Consider the following 21,236-nt stretch of genomic DNA (forward strand, 5'->3'; position numbering starts at 1 on the left):
GCCTTCTAGTTTTCATGGGGAAGTGTTCTCATGTCCATTTCATCTAAGACATTATCCATTTTATTGGTTCTAAGCCTATAAAATCAAACACTATACCTGCCTTGATCATTCCAGGTTTGCTTCATCCATGGTTTGTCTTCTGCTAGTCACAGGTGGTCAATAGATGCAGCCATCTGCCTTCTATCCCACCATGTCATTTCGTTCCAATTATTGGCACCAAGAAAAGAACAGTGATAGCAACACAGTGTTCTGTGAATGAACCCCCTTTTTATGTTCTGGATCCCCATCTGCTTCAACCAGGGCATCCCCTTGACTTCCGCTGGTGCATGCACACACCAAATCATATCTATGGACTCCTGTAGTCTTCCCATGGTTGGATTACAATAGCTATCAAGATGCTGTAGCTATCTTCTGGAAAACCTCTGCCCATGGTATTTAGCACATATGTCTGTACATTTGTGTCATCCTGTCCCAGTGTATCTTCAAGCTCTGTTTTTAATTCTCTCATTGCTTTAGTTGCCCTAAGCTCAAAGTGATTTCTGTCACTCTGCTCAATGTCTGCCTACTGGTGCCTTCCATGTCCAAAAACATGTCTTAATCTTTATCTTTGGAGTGAAGTTTAAGCATACCCAGGAAACCATGGTAGAGAAATGTTGTGGGAAATTTTTCCTAAAATAGAAGCATCTATTTGGTTTTCTTCATTCTTATCAGACAAGGGCCAAAGAAGTATAAATAACCATATTTCTCAAACTCATCAAAATTATTATCTATCATTAAATTTCATCTAAGAAAAATTTTTAAGCATATCTAAGTGAGGAAATACTCAATATGTTCTTGAAGAGCGAGGATTCAGGAATCTTTGTCATGAAAAATATAATGGCCCTCCATTAGATTTAAAATATTTAATCTATCATGATTTTACATAGACATAGAACTATTCTTAGGTCAACTGACAGAATAATTCCATGCTAGATTTTTGCTGGACTGTTTTTACTCTTCCTTATATTAATTGAAGAAAAACAAAACTTAAAAATAGACAACTGAACATATAAATTTTGAATCAAGTTGTAAAAGCCATAAATTTGTTTTATATGAGAAAGAGGGAAATATTGAAGGATTTGGTCACTTTTACATTCCTGAGGACATTTTTATCTGAAAGTCAGTTCTCACAGTAAGGGCCCTAGAGGCAATCTCCACTGACATTTCAGGATAGATGGGATCTTTCCGATACCCGGAAAGAATAATACCTGTATTTATACCCAAGAGTAATTGGAAAAATTAAATATAATAACTTGTGTAAAAATAGAAATGCAAATAGTCATGACATTTATACTATTTTCACTCACTGGCCTATGGAAATTGATTACTGGAAAATCCATGGGCTTAGCTATCAGGAAGATAGGAAACTCAAACTAGCTCAGCAATTCATGAATTGTTTTATTTGAGATAATCACTCTACTTCTTTTATTTTATCCTTTTGTTGTTACTAATGTAAGACAGCATGCTCATTTAATAGGGTTATAATGAAATGAAACATATAAATGAACTATCAAGCACCTGACTTTTAATGAGTATCCAGTATATTCTCATACAACACATAAATAGCAATATATGTAATCCCTGTTCCTTTTTTTCTGTGTGTGGCCACCTAAAAATCTGTAGCCCCATCTCAGGCAGTTAAAAAATCATCGCTTCTCCAAGAATACATCATGTATGTGACAACATAAATTTATGTTCATCCAAGACACCAAAATTGATTTTGGTTTACTGGTTTTTAAACCTCCATCTGATTTTCTTGTATTTCCTAATGATGCAAGTATTAATGACAACAAGCTCACTGTCCTGAAGAGTAAGCACCTTCTTATTCTGATCAGACAGAATGAGAATGATCATTGCTTCTTTCATTCGTCCCTTAGGGCAATAGAAAATTCGTAACACACAGCCAGGGCCTTCCTCCTAGATGTTGCAAGAGATGAGCACACCAGTCTTTGCAGCAGCCTATCTGCCTATGGAGAGAGCATTTATCAAAAATAACCTTCCCTGATCAAAATATATTATATGCATATACAAATATGCCACAGTGAAACCCATTAGTCTGTATAATTAAAATTCACTGATGAAGAAAAAGCTTCATTAAAGTATAATACTGAAGGTTGGTAAGGGGCTGGAGGAAGGCCATAAGGTGGTATTATATTGGAACCATTTAAAATCTCTTCTTCTTTAAGAGAAAAATCATCTGAATAAAATAATTCCCTAGTTTTCATTATTTATTATTTGTGCTTTCCCTAAGTCTGTATCTGTGCACTGAGCTGTCTGGGTGTGTGCACACATATTTTGAAAACATAGCTATGTGAGTGAATGTGAGTGGATACTCCTTTCTCAGGGTCAAGCGATTCTTCTATTTCTTTTGCTCTTTATTCAAAAACACTGAACTTCAAAATAGCTGGTAGACTTTTTAATGTCCCTAAAATAAAGAAATGATAAATGTTTGAGGTGATATGATTAGTACATTGTGTGAACATATTAAAATATCACACTGTACCCTCATAAATATGTACTATTATTACATGTCAAAATAAAATTTAAAATCTATAAAATTAAATTTTAAGAAACACTAAACTATACATGCACAAGTGGGCAAAGCTACAAAATACTAACAATTACAAGCAAAGAACACTCTCATGACCTCACATTAATAACCAAAAAGCAGGTGCCAAAAAAACAATGTTCTTAATATAATATCTGATTTTGTCTCTGCGTGTGGCTTTTAAGTCCTTATCTGGGTATAAAAGTCTCACTACTTTTCAAGTGTAAGCCATGCTCTGACAACTGCAATTTTTGCCATCCCCTTATCTCATACTCTTCCCAAATGTCCAGTTCCTGTGCTCTTGGGGAGAATAAACTACTCAGTTTTCAGAGCCCATTTCAAAATAGGAGAAAAGCAATTTACTAATGATGCAATGAAAAGTAACTTGAGAGAAAGATGGTGGGGCTAATGAAGAATGAAGCAAATTATAGCCAAAAGTCTATGTATTAATTTACCTTCCCTATCTGTGATCAAGAATTATTTACATGTATAAAATATCTAAGAATAAATCCCAAGTGTGTAGGGGGCCATTTTCATCCAGTATGAACAGATTAGATTTGGGCTAATTTTCCCAGGGATGCTGCAAAGACACAAAGATTTAGGAAGATAGGTTGCTTTGAGTAATGATTTAATTAAAATGAAAATATAACATATATTGCAATAAATGTCACTCTATATATTAATGTTTCTATGCTCATTAGCAACCACACATTGTAGGGTATAAAAGAACAATCAAGTTGCATTTCTTTAAGCCATTAAGTAGTGCCTCAAAACAACAGGAACATTTTATCTCTCAGTTTCTTTAAGTCAGGAGACTAGTACAGTAAGCTTAATCCTCAAAATAAGGCTGGTACCTCACTTCAGCCTTAGCTGAAGAAGGATTTGAAAATAAGAACAAAGGTCAGTTTTGGTCAGAAAATCAGGTCAGGAAGATGGACGCAGATTCAAAGGAATTGGAATGTTGATACCTTTAAGACACTTTCAGAGCTCTTCCTCACTTATGGTCAAGGTCATCTGCTTCCAGGGAATTGCTCCTCCCAGCTAGGAGTTGTTAATGAGTATCCCCAGGGTAGCTACATTTCTACCCTTGACTCCACCTTTTGGGCAAGGTGAGAGGAGGTGGCATGAAAACAAAGGAAACCTAAGATCTATAAAAGGGGCAAGCCACCCCCCAGTCCCTGGGGCACCAGCTCTGGATCCCCTCTTTTCTGGAGGAGTTTCTCTCCCTCTCTTCCTCTCTGCCTCTTTCCCTCTCTCCCTCTCTCCCTCCCTCCCTCCCTCCTTCTCCTTTAAATAAAACTTATTGCTCTTGCCTTGGTATTTTCTGGGTGTTCAGTCTTCAACACCAAGGAATAGGACCTGACCCTGATCTTCAAGACCAGTTTCAGTATGCTTCAAAGTTCTCATGGCCCTGAGCAGAATCTCATGGGTACTTGTGGCCTGTTGAACTGAAGGACTCAATTTCTCACTATGTATGTCTGGAGAAGGCCACATTTACCTCCTGGTTGATTGATGGCTAGAGCCTGCCCTCAGGCTTTGCTGTATGAACATGCCCAACTTGCAGCTTGTTTCACCCCAGTTAGGATGTGAAGCATGCACGTGAGAACCATCACCATCACCAGATTCTATTGGTTACAAGAGAGTCACAGTTCCTACCTCATGAGAGGATTACACAGGGGCTTGAGTACAAGAAGCAGAGATAATCAGAAACCATTTCATTATTTCCTGATCAAACCAGTATAGAAAGAATTGGGTATAAACTTTATTGAGGTTATTAGATCCTTGAAAGCATGGGTCGTGACCCTTCTGATTCTTTAACAATCACTCAAAATCCTCACAATGATTTGATCACTGTCCATTTTTGTTCTTGATATTTATCTGTGAAAATGCTCAGTAGGAGGCCTATGTAGTTACAGTGCTTGAATTGAACCCCTCAGGCTTTCTGTCATTAAAATTTCTAAAATAAGAAAACATGTGTATAATAATCACACAAAAATAGCTAAATGAGGATCAAATTGATATTGATACCTAAGAAACACAATAATCTTTCCCCATGTGTGTCTTCTCTATAAAGGAGAAGCACAATGTTCAGGTGTGGATCTTCTCCTTTCCTGTGGATCTAGAATAGCTGGGATGTCAAGAAGTCTACCTCCATTACCCAACAGCCTACATTGACAAGGGAGGTCAAACTCCTCCTGAGAAACTGATGTAACTCTATTTTTGAAAATAAATAAATAACAGCAGCTTCTATCTGAAGGCCTGTCCTAAGAAAGGGGGCATGACCCTTGTCCTTGGAAAAACCCTCAGAGCACTCCTAGGCACATACCCACCCTGCTGAGTTGTTTGTCTTCAAATAACAGGAGAAATCTGCAGCGCCAGGTGTCCCTGACTCAGTTAGGCTAGGTGGGGACCCATAGCAACCCCCCTAGCAACCTCCAATCAGCTTGAGACAGGGAAAATACCTGGGATGCCAGATGACCCCCAGTAATTTATGGTAGTTGATAATATGTTGGGAAACCATGTAGTTTAGCACATACTCCCCTCGTGGCTTAAACCAATCAGTACAAAGGAATCCCCCTCTTGTACTAACCAATCACCCCTACCCAACTTGTTTCCGCCAGTGAATGTGCTAATCAATGTTAAAAGTTGTTTGATTTTCCCGCAGTATGGAATGATTTGCTGTGTGATGTTGTGATGCATAGAGTATCTCCCCAAAACCTATAAAATCTCACTGAACAAAGGACTAAGACTCACTCCCTGGGACTGCAGCATGGGAATGGTTGTGAGTCCAGGCTCAAGCTTGCAATAAAGACTCTTGTGTGATTGCATCGGATTCGGCTCCTGGAGGTCTATTGGGGTCCCAAGAATCTGGCATTACACTCCAAGTCCAGAAACTTGAACTTACTACTTCACTAAAATATTAAGTAACAGAACAAGTACACATGTACATGAGTATTGTCCATACACCTCAGTGTCTCCAGACAGGAGTACAATGGGGCTGAAATATTATATCAGACTGTTAGGTAATAGGTAGCAATGGGCAATGAAATGCAGGCAAGGTCACAAATATTCTTTAAATTACTTTAGGATCCTTCTTTAAATGACTTCCAAAGTAAATGAGAAGCAAAGGAGGTGATGGGAAGACACATCAAGGTAAAAGTATTGATGGGACTAAATCTTGACAATGTCCACTGAGGTTGGTGTGAAGCTAGGGATTATGGCTAAAGGTATCTCCATTTGACTGGTAAGGAAGATTCCTTTAATAGCGCAGGCACACTAAGGTAACTTCTGACCAGCTATTGACCCAGTGACCACATTAACATGGCATTGACTTGAAGATGAAACCCCCTAAATAGGATGGCCACCATGACACTTCCCCATAGGACAAACTAAGGTCAAAAACTCCACAGCTCAAGGTGAAGGAGGAGTTGAACATCTGATTGGCAAAGAGTACAGAAGGTGATCCCCAGTTATCCTGGTAAACATCAAACAGTAATAAAATCGGGGACAGTATTGTCTCCTCTGTCATTCTCTGCTTGGAGACGGCCCACTCTCTCCGTTGAGAGTGCTTTTAGCTTAAGCCTCACTTTTCTTTTACTTTATTTTCACCTTACTTTCACTTCTAATAAAGTTCTCCTGCATGACTCTCCGTGTCTGACTAAATCTTCTTTCCTAGGAACACAAGGGCCTAGGTTTGGAGTGTCAGTTGCCTGCTTTCCTGTGATAAGATCAGGTACTGACTCATTCTTGGGGGAAAAGCTTGTAGGTTGCTGAAGAGAGATGGCTTTGAGAATGAACATATTATCCTCTTTAGGACTCCTGGGGATTGGGATACAACTTTTCCTCCCTCTTCATTATCACTGTGAGTATCCCAATCAACAGTAGTTTGTTTTCCTATCTTCCTGGCATACTTAAAATCCAAAGACAATAGCAAGCATACTCCTATTTCCCAGTGGTGAGAACAAATCTAAATTTTCCAAAATGGATCAAAATCTAGTAATTAAACCAACAATTTTGTGACTCCTAAAAGAAAACAGGGTCAGCACTCCAACCTACAGGTTCAGGCAACGACTTCCTCAATAGGACTCCAAAAGGCTCAGGAAATAGCATCAAGAATTAATAAATGGAGCCAGGCATGGTGGCACATGCCTGTAATCCCAGCAGCTGGGGAGGCTGAGGCAGGAGGATCATGAGTTTGAAGCCAGCCCCAGCAAAAATGAGGCACTCACTTAGCAACTCAGTGAGACCCTATCTCTAAATAAAATACAAAATAGCATTGGGGATCTGGCTCAGTGTTTGAGTGGCTCTGAGTTCAATTCCCAGCAGCATCTCCCTCCCCCCAAAAAATTAATAAATGGGATGGCATTAAATTGAAAACTTCTGGACAGTAAAGGAAACAAGACTGAAAATAGCATAAAGGATGGTATAAAATCTTTGCTAGCTAGTTTTCTGATGCAGGATTAATGTACAGAATATAAAGAACTCAATATACCTTCCATTTATTTTCATCATTCAATGTAAGTGGGAAATATGTTATAGGACCCTCCTACTACACACACACACACACACACACACACACACACACACACACATACACACACACACAACAGAAGGCACAGATGCTTTAATACCTTGTATAAAATGGTGTTGTGCTTGCATATAGCCTATGCGCATTCCACTGTACATTTTAAAGTGTCTCTAGATTATTTAGAATCTCTATTACAATGAACATGATACATAAATAATCATTATACTATAGTGTTTAGGGAATAATGACAAGAAAAAAAATCTGTTCAGAAAAGATGTCATTTTTTTTCCAAATATTTTTCACCTGTGGTTGGTTGAATTCACAGAGAACACATACATATGGAGAACTGTTTTTTAAAAGTCCCTGGAGACCTCTCTTCACTTGAATTAGTAACTAAAACCCTTCTGAGATTTCACAGCACTGCCTTATGTTTATAGATAGGGGAGAGGGATTTCAGCATTTCTTGGATCATGACCCAAGGAAGATCCATATCTTTCTGATGATCTCACAGTTCAATCCCAGCTGGGTATAAAGTCCGTGGCTTCAGAGTTTTATTCCATCTGCTAGCAAAGACAGAGAAGGCTCCTCTGCACATGTAGCTGATAAAAAAAAAAAGGTAGAGAAAAATGTTCATTGTATTGACTTTGTGCTTTGATTGCTTCTTATCAAATATGCCAATAGTCTTACAGAAAACTTCAAAACCAGTAGGGCACACAATAATGTAACATTATCTAATGATTTATAACTAAAAATTTGGAAGATTTTTATCAGAATTAAATCCCAGGTAATAAGAGATTTAACAAAAAATACTGAAAACTGACACTTAAAAATTATAATGTGTATACTTATTACAAAGGATTTATGAAATAAAGTTTATATTTTGAAAAGCTTGATTTAAAAGTACTAGAATTATAAGTAACTAAAACTGCTATTATTTCATTTCAAATCTTGCTAAATATTAGTTGTATAAATATATACCTTTAAAAATATTTGTAGAATTATAATTGATCAAGTTTCTATAACAATTCTTTGTCTATAAATTGCAGATCTCTGCCCTATCTTAAGCCAGTATCTAACATTCCACACTTTATGGATAGCAGGAAATGTCTCTGTATTTATTCAGAGAGAAAAAGGTAAACGTCTCAGATGATAATTGTTTTGCATAACTCTCCACCAAATTACACATTTACAAATTACTCAAATTAATGTCTATGGAAGTGCTAATCCTCATCTTTTTAATGTGTTTTACTATCATGCCGTGCATTAAGTCACCTACTACTTTCCTCAAGGACCCACATGTCAATTAATCCCTCTCATTCTATATTCTTATTCTGCCACCCTCTACTGTAACTTTAATCTTACCTTGTAAATGTATGCACATCACTAATTTTTTCCAATCTTTCAAAAACCCTCCATCCCTCCTGGCTTCATTAGTCATGGTCTATTTCTCTCCTTGCTCTCACTGCCAAGTTACTAGAAGTAAAACACATCAAAACCTCACTACTTACTTTTCCATCCATTCCTCAAGCCACTGTGTCAGGGTGTCTATTTTTACATGTTCAACTATTTTTTCCATGGTTGCTAATATGCTCTAAGCTGCTTTTGATTTTTCAAAATTTTTCCAGACTTGACTGCTTCAACAAATTGACATTGTTGTTTATTCAAAATCAGTCTCAGCATCGAGTTCCCTTGGTTTTTAAGTTTCTCTCCTAACATTAAGGAATACAGTCTTTTTCAAAAACTGCCACCAAGCTCTATCATCATTATATTTCTTTTGAGTCTACTATCTGAGGTTGTCCACCCACACTGTTGGATATAAATCATACAATTAAAGGATAACTTCTATATTATATATTCCTTATAAAATCCAGAGATCTGTGCATGGATATTCACACCTACAGGGCCACTTCAGACCCATGGACATTTTTTAGTGGATTTCTCTCACTCATTACACAGCGCAATATGTTAAAATTTTAATGCACTGATATTTCTCAACTATCTCTATCTGTAGAATCAGAAGGATCTTAAAAGGCTATAAATATAACAGTAATTATCATCAAAATGTGTAGTTATGTGAATATAGTAGACTTAAAAATAAAAATCCTGATATCTTTCCTAAATGTCCCTATTTATAAATGCTAAGTGAAATTATGATATAATTTAGTGTATTTTCAATGACAGAGACATTATCTATGACTATGGATAACTCTCTTAATGCAAATAACTCTAAATATTTCTACATAACAATGTAATTTATTACTTCTACAGGATGTGAGCCTTGTAAAAAGAAATGCTACAAATCCAGGACAACATGGACATCCTCAGTAATTTGACATCCAGATTTCCAACCTTCTCACTCACTGGCATTCCTGGCCTAGAGTCTGCCCAGGCCTGGATCTCCATTCCTTTCTGTTGCCTTTATGCCATTGCCCTGTCTGGGAACAGTATGATCCTGTTAGTCATCAGCACCCAGCACAGTCTTCATGAGCCCATGTACTATTTCCTCTCTATGCTGTCAGCCACAGATCTGGGCTTGACTCTTTCCACAATGTCCACAACATTGGGTATCCTCTGGTTTGACGCAATTGAAGTCAGTCTGGACAGCTGCATTGTCCAGATGTTTTTTCTTCATGGATTTTCTGTCATGGAGTCTGGGGTGCTGGTATCTATGGCTTTTGACCGCTATGTGGCCATCTGTGACCCTCTCAGATACACTACAATTCTCACTAATTCCAGGATCATTCAGATGAGTCTCCTGGTAATTACACGTGCTATAATATTAATATTACCACTACAATTGCTCCTTAAGCCTCTCTCTTTCTGTAGAATAAATACCCTTTCCCACTCCTACTGCTACCATCCAGATGTGATTAAATTAGCATGTTCAGACACTCAAGCCAATAGTATCTGTGGATTGCTTGCTCTCATCCTGTCCACAGGGATAGACATGCCATGCATTGTTCTGTCTTATATTTTGATAATTCACTCTGTCCTCAATATTGCCTCACCTGAGGAACAGCAGAAGGCTTTAAGCACCTGTGTCTCCCACATTGGAGCAGTAGCTATTTTCTATATCCCCCTGATGAGCCTGTCCTTGGTACATCGCTATGGTGGGTCAGCCCCCAAAGTGGTCCATTCAATGATGGCCAATATATGCTTGCTTCTGCCGCCTGTGCTCAATCCTATTATCTACAGTGTCAAAACAAAACAGATTCGCAAGGCTATATTTCGTCTGCTCCCTACAAAGTAAAATGGATTATTACTTTTGAGAAAAACCTGATATAATTTACTTACACTATAGGAAAGAAACCCTAGTAGGGCACTGCCTATTTAATATTACTTTTCATGTTTTCATTTATACAACATTTAGTAAATATATTTTGTATTCAGGCAAGAGCACTTTCAGGAGAATATTTAAAAGGTAATGATTGAAGAGAATAGCTTACGTTCAGAGAAGTAAGGTAGCTGCTTTGTAGTGGACCTAAGATACCTGGCAGAAGCTTGAATGGAAACGAGAAAGGCAAGAATTCAAGTATTCCACCAAGGCATTAAGGGTTGACCCCAACTAAGTAAGAAAAACTCTTAAGTTCTGAGTTATGAAGCCCTTTACCAGAAAGAAAATTAATCCCAGAAACTCATCCATTTTAGGTCTGCTGGTAGCAATCCAAGAGTGACCAAAACTGCATAGGCTTAGATGTTGTCAACCCCACACTTGTATCTCCAGTGTACCTCATACCAACATCATTATCATGCTCACTTGAAAATTTCAGCATTTGCATCTCTGTTGCTTTCTGTGATAGATTCCAAGCTTCCAGAGGGCATAAGATGTGCCTTATTTATTTATGCATTCCCTAGTTTCATCAGGGCCAGGCACATAGAAGATGTTCAAGAAATAGTTGCTGAATTTTGAGATGTAAAGATTGAGAATAGCTGGAAAACAACCTAGATGTTGGAGTCTTAGTTTTCAAAATGTAGATTTAGCAAAGTGAAGTGGTGCCCAGCTGAAATCCCAGCAACTTGAAAGGCAGAGGCATGTGGATGGCAAGTTCAAGATCAGTGTGGGCTATTTAGCAAGACCTTGTCTCAAAATAAATAAAAAGGAGTTGGGGGGAAGTGGCCCAGCATATGCCTAATATGCACAAGGCCCTGGGTTCAATCTCTAGTACCACTAAATATATAAATGAACAAAAACATAAATGTAAATAAATATGTCCATGACTTCTGCACCCACCATAATATTACAACTGGAAGGTGGCGGTTCAACTACAATTAGAACCAGAAGAGAAACTTCCATGAAAAGTTCTGAAAGGAGACCTCCCTATGAGTTACATTGTTTTGAGACCTTAGCACAATTGTTTTTGAATGTCAGTAACTGTTAAATATGGTGATCATAATGACCATGGTGTATGGTCTCTGAATTAGCACACAATGGGCATGGATATTCTAGAATAGTGAACCAAAATTATTAGAGATCCTCCGACAGCACATGGAAAAAAGTGCATGGTTCATTTGTGGTAGGAGCAGAGATGGCAGGTAGAGGTAAAGATATTTCAAAATCTGGTTTGTGGTTCTCATTGGGGATTATCATCCTTGTCTTCACTCATACATAGCCCCCATTTTAAGGAAGAGAACCATGGCATTATTTGGTACCATATGATAATCATTGCTTATATCTTCCGCCTAAAATTAGTTGTATCCCTTCTTCTGGAAAAAAGAAGATAGAATGAGAGGCCATTTCAATATATGAAATATTGTGAAAAATATTGAATTCCAAAGTGAAGCAAGAGGACCCAACAAACATTTTGATAATACCCCCAAACTCTCAAATTCATTGATTGTTTCTTAAGCATAGCTGAAGAAACTTACCATTGATTGTTTCTTAAGCATAGCTGTACATTCTAATTTTCAATATTTATACATTCACGTATTGAAATAGCTGCATAGGATTATTATATATTCTATAGGGTAAGTTGTTTTGCTACATATGCAATCTTCTTAAATATTTCTCAACATTGAGTGCAATTTTAAACCTGTAAGTAGTACACAATGTATGCTCAATAAATCTTGATTGAACCTAGGAAACATATCAAGTGTGAATTTCTCTTCTTTACAAAGGCATATTTTTACCTTCAATAAAAGATGCCTTCCCCTAAAATGTCAATGTGTATACTAAGAAAATCTATATTAACCTAATTTTTACAGATTTATTCCAGGTCAAAAAATCAGAATATAATTAGTAATTTTCTACTAGCATCTTCAAGAGAGATATACTAAGAGTATGGTAGCAAAGATCCCAGATGCATTGCATCTTCAGAGAAATGAAGCATGAGTACTTAATTCAACCTAATATGACACGTGGAAGAGAAAGAGGCTTCAGAAGCATACATACCTACATATACACATCCATGAAATCATTTTTATTTAAAACTTGACAGAGTGCACACAGAGACACATAGCAATCTCTACCATTACTTATTTATATTCAACATCCTCACACTTCAAATTAGAAGCTATCATTCTTCAATTAGATATTTTGTCTAAATATAAAATGCAAATAGCTATTTCACAGCAATCTTAAGCAGTCCTCTACTATAACAACCTACTAATAAGAATGAAATTATGTCTTTTACCGGTGAATGAGTGAAAATGGAGGACTCCATGCTGAGTGAAATAAGTCAGATGCAGAAAGTCAAAGGTCAAATGTTTTCTCTTATGTGCAGAAGCTAGAGAGAAATAAGAAATTTTTAAAAGTGGAGGGCAAGTGTCTCAAGAAAATGGAAGGGAGAACAGATGAGTAGAAGAAGAGGCAGAGAGGAGGAACAGAAAAGGGGAGGAAACAACAGAATGAAATCAACCTATGTCAGGTGCATGTGTGAAATTATCACAATGAAGCCCACTTTATGTGTATCTACAATGTGCCGATTAAAAATAAATTAAAAAGACAGTATCCAGCCCTATAATTTCTAAATGTGTAGGTCTGCTAGGAACTCACATACTAAATAACAACAGAACAAAACAGACATATTCAAATCACACAGCTCTGGTCCTTTGTCTGTATGCATCCATCTAACACATGCTTTCTTCTGGAGTTTTTAGTATGTGGTGTGTCTATTAAGTATGATAGCAGCAAAAATTAGATGTCCTTAGGTCCTTAGGCAGTGGCAGTAGCTCCATCTTCTACATATAGCTGAAGCATGACAATCCATAAAGAACACAGGATTTGGAGTCAGCAGACCCAGAATCAAACTCCATAGAGTTTTATTTTAAGTAAGTTATTTAATATTACAATCCCTCCATTTCCTCCTTTGTAAATTAAGATCACGGGTGTACATGCTGAAGAATCAAGCTTCAAACTGAACAAAATCACAAGCACAAAAGAACAAATGCTGGACATGAATAAGTGTGTGCTTGGTGAGTATTGTTGTTGCTTTTGTTGTTTTGTTGGTAGACAGGAAGTATGAGTCTATGTAAGGTGAAAAATAAAAAGAGCCACAGAGTGTGTCATTGGATCAGGTAGATTCCAACAGAAAAATCAGTTTTCAAAAAAAAAAAAAAGTAAAGCTCACCTAAGTTCTCAGAGGCTTGGCTCCAGAATTGCCTCTAACGGGAGCATCCAGTTCCCTAGGAGAGCTGTGCATTCATAAGGAAGAGGAATCTGAGATCCAGATGTGGAAGACATTCAGTCTAGATAAATGTATGGAAGGAAGACTGGGTCTTCAGACATGGTATTGCTGAGACATGACATGGTGAGTTGGTGAGAGCACATCCATCTGCATTGAGCATCCATACTCTTCAGAAGAACCAAACTCCAAATATATTTGTGCCTGAGAGACTGCTAAGCAGGTTCTCCAGATCTGCAGAGTCAGCGTAGGAGAAGAAAACTACAGAAGCACTCCTCCATTCATCAGTTCAGTTCCTTGGTTTCCAATACAGTTTTTCACACACACAATATTGCCTCATCGTAAGTCAAGAAAGTTTTAGCCGTAAAGGACCAGCAGGAGTACCCTGCACAGATGGAGAAAATTAGAGGAAATGGTGTTGAGATGGTGGTATACCTTGTCTAAGGATGCTCTCACACTCTCATGGCCACCCCACTACATTTTCAACGGCCATGGCAGTCAAACTCAGGAAAGCAAGCAAAGTCCACAAGATCATGGTAGGAATGTTGATATTAAATGTTGAGTTGTGAGTTATCCCTGGTTGTACTGTGTGCAGTTAGTGTACAAGAGTAAGTGTTGTAGATGATGGGGATTGGGGAAGAGAGGTTACAAGTGAGATTTTGGAGGAGTCTTTGTACTAGCTAAACTCCTTTGAGGTACAGAAGTTCAAAAAAAAAAGAGAATGATCAACTGGAATGGGAAGCATTAGTGGACTCCTTTATGAGCAACAGTTGTGCTCCAGATAAAACCATTCTCTCTTCATTCTTCTAATTTGTGGCAGTCATTAAAAATAGCATTTTCTTCTGTTGTTCTTGTATTAGTTCAGGCTACCTTGTAATAACCTTATCATACAATAACATGCTCATGCTTATAAGAAGTTATGTGTAGACCTTCTACACATGAGAACTATGTGTAAAAATTCTATAGTTGTGGCATCATGATCTACTTTAGGATGCTAAAGTTTCCAATAAAACCTCAGTTACTTAACTCCTCAGTAGGATTCTAAGAGCTCAAAGGAGAAGAAAGATTTAGTAGTGAAGTGTTGCCACTTTCAGAGTGAACTATACTATCCAGTTTCTGAATGCCTTCCTTTTTCTCCCCTTACAAAAATATCTCTGACAAACTATAAGAAACATGAATAAAGGTAGAGACAAAATTGAAAAGTTATGAAATATTTCTCAGAAAGAAATATATATGATGCTTTATTTTAAATAGTATGAACCTTTTTTTCATTTTATAACAACATGTAGTGAACTGGCATTAGGAGCACAATATCATTTCTGAATTTGCTACAAATAGGATTAGTTTTGCCTTTGTTGATATTCCCAAGAGCAGTATGGTATCTAAAGAAAACATGGTAAATAGAAAAACAATATTTAGATAGAAATGGCATAATAACCATTTACATACAAATTTGCATCTCATCACCTCATGATAGGTTTTATGATGCCTTTTTCATTTTGACCCTGCACAGATGAAGTCTCACCACTTTCTGTGTATTTTTTGTCATAAGGAATTTATTTTCTCACCTTCCCCTTTCTTCCACATCATATTAAATATGTGGACATACAGCCAGAACTGCACTTGTAGAGAAGATTATGGCCTTAAACCCCTATGTTAGGAAAAAAAGAGAACAAGGTGTTTTTAAAGATAGGTATCTCCATAATTTGATAAAAGAAATGCAAATTCATCTGAAAGACTAACAAGTTTAAGATATAAAAGGAATCAATTATAATCAAGGAAAAACACATATATATGTGTTTTCAATAATCTCATACATTATATCCATACTTATAAGTCAATCCAAGACAGGAAGGAAGGAAGGAAAGAAAACAATAAAGAGTGTGAATACAGAATCTACAGAATGGGAGAAAATCTTGGCCAGCTCCTCTTCCAACAGAGAAATGATGTCCAGAATATATAAAGAATGAGATAGATTTTCCATTTATAGTCATTACTTAATATTCATGGGAAACTCGTTACATGACCTCCAGTATACACCAGAATGCACAGATGCTTTAGTTACATATAAAATGGTGTCATATTTGCACACCCCACTGTATACTTTAAATCATCTCTAAATTGCCTTTAATACTGAATACAATAAAAATGCCATATAAATAGTTGTTATACTATAGTGTTTAGGGGACAATGATAAGTAACAGGTCTGTTCATGTTCATGCCAATTTTTTCCAAATACTTTCCATGTATGTTGGTTGAATTCACATATACAGAATACATAGATATGGAAAGCTCAGTATGAACGGATAATTTAGTTAATTTGGGATTGCTTTGCATTTCAAATATCTCTGGAGACTTCTGTTCACTTGAAGTAGTAGCTAAAACCCTTCTGAGATTTCATAGCTCTGCTTATATGTACAGAGAGGGAGAAAGGGGTTTCGGTGTTTCTTTGTCTGTGGCTCCAGGAAGATCCACATCTTACTGATGATACCACTTGCTATAAAATCCATGAGTCCACAGGTTTAGTATACCTTCTCTCTGCTAGCAAAGACAGACAAGACTCCTCTTTCCACCTGAAGCTGATAAAAAGGTAGAAGGGTTCGTTGTATTTACTTTGCATTTTGATTGCTTTCTAATCACAAATATGCAAACATACTTACTGAAAAGTCAAAAAACAGTAAGATGCACTATAATATAATATTATCTAATAATTTAAAATTAAAAACTTGGAAGATTTTTCTTCTTCTACATAGACTGAAATAATAGGGAACTGGAAAATTAACAGAAATACAGAAAGCTAACATGAAAATAATAGTAATATGTAGACTTATTACAAGGTATTTACTTTCATGAGGTAAACTGTACTCTCTGCTGCCTAGTATTTTTAAAAGCTTGATTGAAAAGTACTACAATTATAGTAACTAATATTTCCATACTTGGAATTTAAGTCTTCCTAGAATTGATTTAATAATGTAAATCTATTATTTTAAAATTTATATCTGAACAGGTTTACATACCATTTCTTTTTCTACACAGACAACTCTTCTCATTTCCTTTTTACTGAAAACTGCTACCTTATCATGAGTCCAGCATCTATCACTGCATTCTTCCTGAACAGCAGGAAATCCTCCCCTAGTGATTCACAGAGAAAGGTAGACATTGGTGATAAGTCCCTCATGTGACTCTCCACCACATTATCCATTAGCCAGTGTCTCTGCAGTACTGATGGAAATGAAGATCCTCACTTTTGAGGTCTAATTACAATCATGCTCTACATTCACTTACAAATATTTCCAGAACTCCATCATCACTTAATCCTTCTCATTCTATATTTTCAATCTCTCATTATCTACTGTATCTTTAACCTTACTTTATAAAATTACATATTCACTAAGGTTTCTTCATCTTTCAAAAATCTTCTCATAGGCTTCATTAGTCATGATTTATTTCTCTCCTTGCTTTACTGCTAAGTTACCAGGATAAAAACATATCATTTCTGCGATTTACTTTTCTATGCATTCCTTAAGCCAGTATGGCTGCTTTGTCTATTTTATCCTTCAAGTTCAACTGCTTTTTCTAGGATCACTAACGTGCCATAAGTTGCATTGGACTTTTTGAATCTTCCCCAAAATTAATTGCTTCAGCAATTTGACAATGTTGTTTATATAACAGTGCCATGTTCTCCTGGTTTGTAATGTTCCCCATAAAGCTTCTAGTCTCATCTGACTTTGATGCATATAGTCTTTTTTCAAAAATTTGTACAAAATTATCTTCATTGGTTTTATCTTAATAGTCTGCCATCTGAGGATATCCATCAATATTGTTGGATGAAATTACTCTATGTACAATGGTAATTTCTAAACCTATATTGCTGGCAAAATCTGGAGATCTTTGCCTAAAGATTGACATCTGCAAGGACTCTTGAGACAAATGGATGTCTGTAAGTGTATTTCTCTTACTTATTTCATTACATGTTACATTCAAAATAGAATGCACTGATATTACCTTTTTATTTTTGAGGTCCTGGGTGAAATGATAAAACTCAGGGCCATGGGTTTTATCATTTCACCCATGAGTTACATCCACAGCCCCTGATTTTTCTTAATTGTCTATATTCATAGAATCATATGACGATTAAAAGGCTATAAAAATAATTATTATAAAAACATGTAAAGTTATACAACATATTTTCCTTATGTTTAATGCTAAAAATATTTATACCTTGGCTAAATGTCCCTATTTATAAATGATAAATTATTATAATTTTATTTAGTTTTTTCAACCATACACTATTACCTTAGATAACTCTCTTAATGAAAATGATTCTAAATATTTCTATATAACAATATAATTTATTACTTCTACAGGATGTGAGCCTTGTAAAAAGAAATGCTACAAATCCAAGACAACATGGACATCCTCAGTAATTTGACATCCAGATTTCCAATCTTCTCACTCACTGGCATTCCTGGCCTAGAGTCTGCCCAGGCCTGGATCTCCATTCCTTTCTGTTGCCTTTATGCCATTGCCCTGTCTGGGAACAGCATGATCCTGTTAGTCATCAGCACCCAGCACAGTCTTCATGAGCCCATGTACTATTTCCTCTCTATGCTGTCAGCCACAGATCTGGGCTTGACTCTTTCCACAATGTCCACAACATTAGGTATCTTCTGGTTTAATGCAAATGAAGTCAGTCTAGACAGCTGTATTGTACAGATGTTTTTTCTCCATGGATTCACTTTTATGGAATCTGGGGTGCTGGTATCTATGGCTTTTGACCGCTATGTGGCCATCTGTGACCCTCTCAGATACACTACAATTCTCACTAATTCCAGGATCATTCAGATGGGTCTCCTAGTGATTATACGTGCTGTGGTTTTAATAGTACCACTGCTTGTGCTCCTTAAGCCTCTGTCTTTTTGTAGAATGAACACCCTTTCCCACTCCTACTGCTACCATCCAGATGTGATTAAATTAGCATGTTCAGACACTCAAGCCAATAGCATCTGTGGATTAGTTGATCTCATTCTGACCACAGGAATAGATACACCATGCATTGTCCTGTCTTATACATTCATAATTTACTCTGTTCTCAGTATTGCCTCCCCTGAAGAACGGTACAAGGTGTTTAATACCTGTGTGTCTCACATTGGAGCAGTAGCTATTTTCTACATTCCCATGATAAGCCTATCTTTGGTTCATCGATATGGTCGATCAGCTCCCAAAGTGGTCCATTCAATGATGGCCAATGTCTACCTGCTGCTGCCCCCTGTGCTTAACCCTATTATTTATAGTGTAAAAACAAAACAGATCCGCAAGGCTATACTTAATTTTCTTACAAAATAAGCAGAGATTATTAAGTTTGAAAAATAACCTGATAATGATTTTCACTGTAGAAAAGCAAGTTACTAGATTGGATTTTTTCCATATTTTTCACTTATTAAATAATATTTAATGAATATTTTTATTTTTTCCATTAAATGTATAAGTATGACATGCTACCCCAAGGATATTATAACCTAGCAAGGGAAATTGGAAAACATTAATAATGAAGTTACATAAAAAATACAGCACCTACCATTTCCTGATTGATTTATTCTAAGTGTTCTACTTAGGACATATTCTACTTATTCTCCAAAACATCACAATGAAATATATGACACTATTAACTATTTTTCTGACATAGATACTGAGGTTTAGAGACATTTAGGCCACCAAAGACCATACAACTAATTTGGAGCAGACACAATTTTAACCCATGATACCCCTCCTTCCATTTGTGAAATACCCAAAAAACTAAAGAATGCAACAAATGTATCACATATGGTAACTTTGAAATAAATTTTTATGCTCTTAAAGTTATCTATTCTTTTTAGAAAAGAATTCTTTCTTTCAGAAAAGAATAATGATAATATTCTTTAATATTAATGATAATAAATTATATAATTAGTTCTAGGTTATGGTCTGCAACCTAATTTAATGCACTGTGTCACTATTGTTGAAATATTTGCAGAATTTGAAACTTGGGACTTTATGGGTTAATCCTTCCCAGACATGTTCTTTATAATTTTATTATGTATTCTGCCAAAAGCATCTAGGAGAAAAGCTGTGATATCAAAAGTAAGACCCAGATCTCTATGAATACATGCCAGGTCTTTAAAAGTTTTAGTAGTCTTTTTATGGTATACTTGAGCTTTTTTCTTTGGACAATGCATAATACAAAAAGTGAAAATAGTTTATAGAATGTATGCAGAAATTATTATTAAGTGTTAGACATTCAAAAGAAAGGCTTCCAGAATTAAGGATATTTGCTTATTTGATACAGGAAATGGAAACCTTATAGAACTAGAAAAGATCATGAAGTAGGATGCAAGGAAATTTAGAACAGAAATTTCTACATTTTTTCTGCACAATGGTATTTTAAGAATTTAACATAATCTGTTTTCTTCCACAGAAAAATCTAAGATACAAAAAAATTCACATTATTTTTTATAAAATTTCAGGATTCAAAAATGTCATGAAGGATCACATATCTCTCTTTCCAAAGCAAAGAACTAAGCTTAAAAATGATGGTTTTGAGCCTATAAGCAGTTTTACACAGTTAGACTCCAAATATTTGGTACTTTGGATTAGATAAAGGGAAATGAAGGGAAGAGAGGGGAAATGGGAATAGGAAAGATAGTAGAACTAATAAGATATTATTTTACTATATGCATATATGAATATACACCAATGTAATTCCACAGCATGTATAACCAGAAGAATGGGAAGTTATACTCCATATAAGTATAATATGCCAAAATACATTCTACTGTCATGTATAACTAATAAGAATAAATTAAAAAAGAATGCATTTAGAGGAATGATAGTTAATAATAAAAGAGTAGCATTTTACCCTATTTTTTTTTTGCCACTTAAGTTGAAAGAGTTCCTAAGGGTGCATCGAGCATGTTTTGGAAGCAACTGTAGGAGAATGTGAAAAGTAGCATATCCAATTTCATTACTCATGGCAGAATGGGAGAATACTTTCCTGAGAGGTGAAAGACCTCTACAATGAAAACTACTGAACTCTAAAGAAAGAAATGTAAAAAGACCTTAGAAGATGGAAAGATCTACCTTTTTCTTGAATAGGCAGAATTAATATTGTCAAAATGACCACACTACCAAAAACACTATACAGATTTAATGCAATTCCAATCAAATCCCAATGACATTCCTCATAGAAATAGAAAAAGCAATCATGAAATTCACCTGAAAAAATAAAAGACCCAGAATACCTAAAGCAATTCTTAGCAAGAAGAGTGAAGCAGGTGGCATCACTATACCAGACCTTAAACTATACTACAGAGCAACCGTAATAAAAATAGCATGGTATTGGCACCAAAATAGTCTTGTAGACCAATGGTACAAAATAGAGGACACAGAGACTAACCCACAGAATTACAATTATCTTATATTTGACAAAGATGCTAAAAACATATATTAGAGAAAAGATAGCCTC

At 36.1% G+C, this 21,236-nt stretch overlaps 2 protein-coding genes across 2 annotated transcripts; both read left to right on the forward strand.

Moving 5' to 3' along the window:
* The first annotated feature begins 9,405 nt into the window (after positions 1–9,405).
* Positions 9,406–10,365, forward strand: LOC101955184 (olfactory receptor 51F1). The gene has a single exon (XM_005323114.2). It carries the CDS (start codon positions 9,406–9,408, stop codon positions 10,363–10,365), a length of 960 nt encoding a protein of 319 aa, XP_005323171.2.
* A 7,759-nt stretch (positions 10,366–18,124) lies between these two features.
* LOC101955479 (olfactory receptor 51F1) lies at positions 18,125–19,081 on the forward strand. Its single transcript, XM_005323115.2, has one exon. It carries the CDS (start codon positions 18,125–18,127, stop codon positions 19,079–19,081), a length of 957 nt encoding a protein of 318 aa, XP_005323172.2.
* Positions 19,082–21,236: the final 2,155 nt, after the last annotated feature.

This window comes from Ictidomys tridecemlineatus, chromosome 4 (genome assembly GCF_052094955.1).
Source record: "Ictidomys tridecemlineatus isolate mIctTri1 chromosome 4, mIctTri1.hap1, whole genome shotgun sequence".
In the NCBI taxonomy this organism is placed as follows: Eukaryota; Metazoa; Chordata; class Mammalia; order Rodentia; family Sciuridae; genus Ictidomys; species Ictidomys tridecemlineatus.

Excerpts from the sequence above, each read along its gene's own strand:
- LOC101955184 (XM_005323114.2), top strand. The coding sequence starts at position 9,406 with ATGCTACAAATCCAGGACAACATGGACATCCTCAGTAATTTGACATCC.
- LOC101955479 (XM_005323115.2), top strand. The coding sequence starts at position 18,125 with ATGCTACAAATCCAAGACAACATGGACATCCTCAGTAATTTGACATCC.